We start from the raw sequence: 7,438 nt of genomic DNA, 5'->3' as shown, positions 1-7,438 counted from the left end.
CTGCAGAGCTGAGACCCCCCCCCCATCCAACAAAGGGGCAGCGCTCAACAGAAACCCTCTGGAATCTCATTTCTATGCTTTTTTTCCCCCCCCTTTTTCCCCCTAAATCCCCTCTCAGGCTCCGCCAAAGTGTTGGGGTGAAGAGGGAGGAAGAAGAGGGGAACGAAAGCAAAACTGAAGTTCGTTGTAGGGTTTTTTGTTTGGCTTTTTTTATTGAGGGGGGGGAGAGAAAGGGGGGAAGGAAGGGGGTGGACTCCTGGACACCTCCCCCACGTCTTTCAGTCTGAGATGTGTCCAAGTTGGGCAGCGTTGAGGTTGAAGTCACTGCACACCCCAATAAAGTCCATCACTAAAGATCGCGGCTCACACACACTCAGTTCTCTCCTCCTTTGGGTCCCAAACTTTATTTTTTCCCTTGGTGACACTCAGGAGGATCCTTCACGTTATAGAAGATGAATAAACGAGCTTTTTTTCCCCCTTCCTTTTCCTTTTATTTTTTCTTTTTTTTTTTTTCGGTTGTAGTCTCGTTTATGGTTTTATTGCTACCATTGATTACTTTGCTTTGTTACACAGAGGAAAAAGAGCATAAAATCCGTTGGCATCCGGGTTCCTGTTATAGCTGGGGGGAAAAATATACAGCCCCCCCCCCTTCCCCCTTCCAGCCCCCCGGCCCTTCTTTGTCAGCTCAAATCTTTTCGAAATCCATCGCTAAAAAGGAACGAAGTGCATTGATGGTGAGCAAACAAACGCTCTCAGCTTCGAACTGGAGTGTGCGCCCAGAGGGGCTCTCCCAACCCAACACCCGTCTGAATTCAAAAGCCTTGGATCCCCCGAAGGTTTGGGAGGCCGAGCTTCCCCCTTCCTTCGTGGGGGTTTGTAAATAGGAAAGCAAGCAGGATTGAGATAGCCCCGCGCTGTGAGCAGAGCTTGCAGGTACGTTCCACATCTCAGGGGCCACTGATGGCTCGAGATAATTGCGACGAAAAAATCAGATGAAATCAGATGAGATTCATTCCCGTCACTCCTGGGCTCAACACGCCCAAAGGAGAAGGAAACTGAATCCCCTCTTCTCGTCTCACCCAATATTTGCCATCCAACTTTCCCCATCAGCTACAAATACCCGCAGCCCCCAATGGCTGCGGCCACGAACCACGAGGTCCCGTCCTCAGCCCCCACAACACCGCGTTCCTGTTTGCCCCCCACTCCGCCTTTATTATTATTATTTTTACTGCTGGAAAAAAAAAACAACCTTTAGATTTATCCTTCCAACACAGAGGACGAGGAAGGAGAAGTGCAAAGAGGGGAAACGTCAAACTGCAAACCAGGGGGAATGCGAACTTCGGGCTGACGTGAGCTCGCAGTGCTGCGTGTTCGTGCTCTGTCTGTCTGTCCTCCCTTTTATCTCTTTCCCCCCCCCTTTTCCCCCTCCCAAAGACACACTTTAGGAACGCTCTGAAAGACGTTATCAGTTCAGAAGTCGCCATGTTTCCCCCCCACCCCCCCCAACCCCAAACCCCCTCCCACCCTCACTCCCCCTCAGCTTTTCTCTTTATGTAATATTTTCTCATCAGAAACACAAAACGTTTTGGTTCCGTGATGTTGACCAAGGCTGTAACAGAACGAGGAGGTTGAGGGGTGGGGGGGGGTTGGGTGGAGGTGGGGTGGGGGGGGGATAAATAATAATACAAAAAGTCCCGATAATTTATGGCTTAATATTCTGCGGACATCTGAGATTTATGGCCGTGAATTCTGAGCTGTTTTATTACGAGATATTAAGCAAACATTTCTTTAAATAAAAAAAAAAAAGGGGGGGGGGGGGGGAAAAAAAAAAAAAAAAGGGGGGGGGGGGGGGGGGGGGGGGGGGGATAGGGGGGGGAAATAAAGGCGAAAAACCACACAGTGCGTCTAAACCTCAGCGTCCTCCAACGGGAAAATGGGAAAAGGGGGGGGGGGGAGGAGGGAGAAAAGTTGGGTTGGGAAATCCGTGCCAACCCCCCACTGGGCTGCAGTGCCCCCCCCCCTCCCCATCCTCCCCCCCCCTTCGCATCCAGCATTGAACACTGCGCCGCTTGGGGGGCTCCGTTCCTTCTCCACACCCCCCTCCCCCCTCTTCACACCCCCCCCCCAACAAAATAAACCACCGGAGCCGAAGGGGGGGGTCATTTTGGGGGTGCAGGACTTACTTTCAATGCACACTTAGTTTCAACTAGGGAATCAACAGAAGCAAAAGCAATTTTTCCCTTTTTGACACCCGCCTCCCCATTGGCTCCCCCCGGGTCAGCTGACTTTGTCATTTTGTCTGTCCTGGAGCAGAGCCTTCCCTATAACAATCTAGTTCAGACTACAAACTGGAGACAGAAATAAATATTAAAGAAATCACACAGCCAGGTATAGAGGACGATATGAATTCCTATTTCACAAACCCATCTTTATCCTGCCATCTAACCAGTGGCCAAGAGGTGCTTCCCAACGTAGCCCTCAATTCAACTGCCTATGACCCTGTCAGGCATTTTTCTACTTATGGAGCAGCCGTTGCTCAAAACCGGATTTATTCTTCTCCTTTTTATTCACCGCAAGATAATGTTGTGTTTAGCTCCAGCCGAGGACCTTATGACTATGGATCTAATGCTTTTTACCAAGAAAAAGACATGCTTTCTAGCTGCAGGCAAAATTCTATGGGACATAATACACAGACATCAATCGCACAGGATTTTACCAGTGACCAAAACAGGAACACTTCGCAAGAACAAAAAACTAGCATTCAAATATACCCATGGATGCAGCGTATGAACTCCCACAGTGGTAAGTTTTACAGCTCGGAGATATAAATTAAATAAACTGAACCATCTTTACGACCTTCTCCCTAGCAGAACAGGCTGAGCGACTTTTTATGGCCCCATAAAAACAATAATATAGCTCCTTCACAGTTGCAGCTACAGGCCTTTTATTTGTTAAGTTGTTGCAAGCAAATATGGCTTGTTATGCTCTTTCTAATTAAAAGACTTCGAGAGTGTAAAATATCTATAATAAAGTGCAGCGAGCTCTGCTCGGGAGTTAAGCACAAAATATTACTGGGGGGAAATAAGTTTTAATGACGGGGGCTGGAAGTGTGGCTGTGCTGCAAGCAGGACGAGGGGCTCAACGCCCTCCCCTCTCCCCTCAAATTGGGTGGGAAAGGGAGGAAAATGGTTGGGGGGTGGGGGAGAAGAGAGGGACAGGGAGAGAAAAAGAGGGGAGAAAGGGGGGATGAGAGGGAAAAGGGAGAGGGGGAGGAGAGGGGAGAGGGGGGAGATGGAGAAAGAAGGAGGTGAAGGAGAAAGAGATGAAAGAGGGGATGGAAAAAGGGGGAAGGAAGAGGAGGAAGAGAGGGGAGATGGAAAAAATAGACACGAGGGAAAATAGAGAAAAATGGAGGGGAGGAAGGAAAATAGAAAGGGAGAGGAAATAGAGGGGAGGATAGAGGAAAATAAGGAGTGAGCAGAAAAATGAAGAGATAGAAGGGAAAAATAAAGAGAAAATAGGGAATAGAAGGAGGGAAGGAAGGAGGGAGGGAGAGAAAGAGAGGAATAGAAGGGAAAAATGGGATGTAAAGGAGAAAATGAGGAGGAAAAAGAGGGAAAATTAAGGGGAAATGGGGGAAATTAAGGGGAAATGGGGAAAATTAAGGGGAAATGGGGAAAATTAAGGGGAAATGGGGAAAATTAAGGGGGAAATTGAGAAATTAAAGGGGAAAAATAAAGGAATTGAAGGGGAAAAATAGAAGAATTCAAGGGGGAAAATAGAGGAATTAAAGAGGGAAAATAGAGAAAATAAAGAAGGGAAAATAGAGAAAATAAAGAAGGAAAAATAGAGAAAATAAAGAGGGAGAAACAGAGGGGCAAGATGGCAAAATAATAGGAGAAATAAATAAAGATCTGGGCTAAAATCGAGCATGCGGGGGGAGGGTGGGTGAGGGGGGATCCGTCCACGGGGGTGCGGGGGGAGGGGGGGGGTCGGGCGCTGCCCCCCGAGCTCACGATTTTTAGTGTGTTTTGTCTCGGTTCCCCCAGGCGTGGGTTACGGGGCCGACCGCCGACGGGGCCGTCAGATTTATTCCCGCTACCAGACCTTGGAGCTGGAGAAGGAATTTCACTTCAATCGCTACCTGACCCGGCGGCGGCGGATCGAGATCGCCCACGCTCTGTGTCTCACGGAGCGCCAGATCAAGATCTGGTTTCAGAACAGAAGAATGAAGTGGAAAAAAGAAAGCAACTTAAGCTCTACCCTCTCCGGGGCCGCTGGTGGAACCGCGGCCGCAGCCGCCGATAGTTTGGCCAAGGAAGAGAAGCGAGAAGAGAAGACAGAGGAGAAACAAGAAGAGTGAAAAGGTGGCAGCGCTCCCCCCCAACCCACCCCCCATTCCGACCCCTTTCGCCTCCCTTAAGAGTAAAAACAACCCGGCCTTCCCTCCCCCCCCCCCCACTTCCCAGCCCGCACACCCCCGTATTATGCGCTGCACAATTTATATTATATTCTATAAAGAAGAAAAGGGGGTGAGGGTTCGGGCGGGCGGTGGGGGGGGATTGGAGGATAGGCGTTAAAAAAATTACCCCTGTGAAACGTGGAGATGTGGACACCCCAAACGTGGAGAATGTGGGACAACCCCCTCTCTCCGCGCTGCTGCCACACTTCGCCCCCTCTCCCCCCCCCATTAACACACAGCTTCTACTCTCCCGCCTCCCAAACTGCCTATCCCCCCCTCCCCTGCACACAACACGCCTATTTAATCCACCGAGATGAAGACTGTTGAAGCCGCACACTTTCTCCCCCCACCACACCTAAAAACACGACACACCTGAAACGCCCCCCCCCACACTTCCACACACAACACACACCCCCCTCCACAAAATTGGGTCGCAGAGGCTCGCCCCAGGCGCTGCGCTGGGAGATGGGCCAGCCACTCAGTCCCCCCCAACCCCCCATTAACACCCATTTTCTCGCCTTGGTGAGAAATCTCACCCACCCCCCTTCCTTATCCCCCCCATAAAACCCCAAGACCCCTCCTTGTATTTAAGCAGCTACCTGGGCTCATCACTGCATACTACAAACTGTGACAGTTTCTGTGTGAATATTTTTAACTGTGTTCGTGGTTCCTGTATTTATATTTATGTTTAGCACTGTAATGTTCCACGGTATAAAAGTGAATGGAGTTCTATAGCGGTAGAAAAGGGAGAAAAAGAGGGGAAAAAATAATTAAAAAAAGAAAAAAAAAGAAAGAAAAAGGGGAATCTCGTTGTTACACCCTCATGTATAAAGGTCATGTCCAGAGGACTATGCTGAGTATTTAATAAAAACCGAATCTTATTTTTCAAGTTTATAGAATGGCCTCTGAGCGTCAGTTGGAACCTTTCCTGTCGGTTAACAGCCTGCGAGAAAGTTCACTGATCTCCTCCTGTGTGTTGTCCCTAATATTCAGCCCCTCTTCTTCCCTCCCTCCTCACCTCTCCCGTTCCGAAATCAGCCGGAAAGATAAAGAAAAGGGGGGGATAAAAAAACCCCCAAACCCCATAGGAGAGGAGCGGTGGTGATTTGAGGATGGGGAGGGGGGGGAGAGGTTGGAAATACATTTTGCTTTGTCTCCTTGACTTCGTCTTGTTACTGTATTGTTCGGTGGCATCGGGAATCCATGCCTCACCTCTCGCTTCGTGATTAAAATGGATTTCCAAAGTTCAAAACAGTATATATTTCTTATTGCAACCTCCTCGGCCCGATGCCGGGTCAAAGGTTTGCGGATCCCTTTTTTTTTGCCTCCTCTCGTTCCGATCGTTCCTCTCAGCTCCCCCCCCCCCCCCCCCCCCCCTCCCCCCCCCCCCATTTAAACCCCCATCTCGACCCCATCAACCTTTCCCAGGGAGGTGGGGAGGGGGGGGACACACACACACGGCCACTTTTCTCCTCCAACTCATCCTTAGGAGAAGCGGAAACGCAACGAGACGAACGGCAGCGGATGGGACGCGGACAACGCAATGAGAAACCTTAAAAGAGAGAATAAAAACAACCCCGCTTTTCCTTTTTTTCTCCCTTCTTTTGTCAGCTCTCTCCTTATTTACTCGGCAATTCGCACCCAACCATGGTAACACTGCCCCGGAGCCGTTCAGTCCCCTTCAAGTATTCGCTTGTTGTCTCTCTTTTATTATGATCGTGTGTTTTATTGTATGAAACGCTCAGGATTCGGTGCGCAGCGACCACTGGCAAGCAAGGAAATAATCACAAAAATAAAGGGAAGAAAGGAAAAAAAAAGAAGAAATAATATCAAATAAAACCCCCCCCGGAGGATTTGGGGTTTTCTTTATTGCAGCCCATCTTTTGCTCGTCTCCAAGCTGGAATGTGCAGGCGGTGTTTGAAAGAGGAAAACAACAGCAGGAAAAAAAACCTCCCTTTAGAACGAAAAGAGAAGAAACGAAGAGCAGAAGGCGAAGGGAGAGACGTGAGAATGGAGCGGGGGGGGTGTTTTGGGTGTAAAGCAATCGGAATTTCCACCCACCTCCCCCTTCGAAAATAAAAAGGAGGTAAAAAAAAGAAGAGGCCAAAACAGACACCTCTCCATAGCGCACATCTCTAACTCAGCGTCTGCGGAGGGAAGGAACGCACCCGGCTCATTCTGCAGGCATTCTTAAGGCATTGGATGGATACGGAACACAGAGCAACGTGCTCGGATATGGAACGTGCAACCCCACAGCTCGGCGGGGTGGGGGTTCGCAATTGAGCCCCCCCCCCCTCGCTTCTTAACCCCCCCCCTCTTTAAGCACATACACCCACACAGCCCCTCTCGGAGCAGGAGCGCAGGAGGGAGGGCTGGAAACGGAGATTGGAAGGCATTTATTTCCCTCACCCTTTGAAGAGAGGGCTGAGCGAGCAGCCAGGCTCCTGCCAGCCATAAATTGCAGAGGGAAAGGTAACAGGAATGTAAACTTTGGCGCATTGGAGCTCCCCAACCCCCCCCCTCCCCATAACACCCCCCCCCCCCCCCCCCCCAACAACCTCGACCTAAAATCCCTCTGCAAACAACGCGAGGAAAGTGCTTCCTTCCAGCGAGGAGATCGATAAATAAACGGCAATTAAAAAAGGGGAAAAGAAATAAATAAATAAAATAAAACAGAGAGCAATAATTAAAGGAAAGATGCGGAGGGAATGCGGAGCTGCGAGGTCGCTTTCTTGCTTGTAACCCAGTTTATAACCCCCCCCCCTTCCCCAGTAATGTAGATACAGCCGGTAATAGGTGGAGGTGGTCACTGGGGGGGGGGAAGGGGAGGTGAAAGAGGTGCTTTGGGGGAGATAGATTTGATTATGAGGGAGAAAACAGGGAGAGAAATATATCCATCCACTAAGAGACCCCTTGAACTGCATCTGTATGCAGACATGGGGCTGGATGTATATATAGAAAGGGAAGGGGGGGTG

The 7,438-nt window shown here is 49.7% G+C and overlaps 1 protein-coding gene across 1 annotated transcript; it reads left to right on the top strand.

Annotated features, from left to right (window-relative positions):
* Positions 1-2,402: 2,402 nt before the first annotated feature.
* HOXC6 (homeobox C6) lies at positions 2,403-4,399 on the top strand. Its single transcript, XM_015850337.1, has 2 exons — positions 2,403-2,802; positions 4,050-4,399. The coding sequence occupies exons 1-2, from the start codon at positions 2,403-2,405 to the stop codon at positions 4,361-4,363; spliced, it is 714 nt and encodes a 237-aa protein (XP_015705823.1). The 3' UTR covers positions 4,364-4,399.
* The last annotated feature ends 3,039 nt before the right edge of the window (positions 4,400-7,438 follow it).

The sequence above is a fragment of the Coturnix japonica genome, unplaced genomic scaffold, assembly GCF_001577835.2.
Source record: "Coturnix japonica isolate 7356 unplaced genomic scaffold, Coturnix japonica 2.1 chrUnrandom339, whole genome shotgun sequence".
Lineage (NCBI taxonomy): Eukaryota > Metazoa > Chordata > Aves > Galliformes > Phasianidae > Coturnix > Coturnix japonica.
This window is presented reverse-complemented; position numbering and strand designations above follow the sequence as displayed.

Excerpts from the sequence above, each read along its gene's own strand:
- HOXC6 (XM_015850337.1), top strand. The coding sequence starts at position 2,403 with ATGAATTCCTATTTCACAAACCCATCTTTATCCTGCCATCTAACCAGT. Across the intron at positions 2,803-4,049 it reads GCGTATGAACTCCCACAGTG|GCGTGGGTTACGGGGCCGAC; the intron begins GTAAGTTTTACA and ends CGGTTCCCCCAG.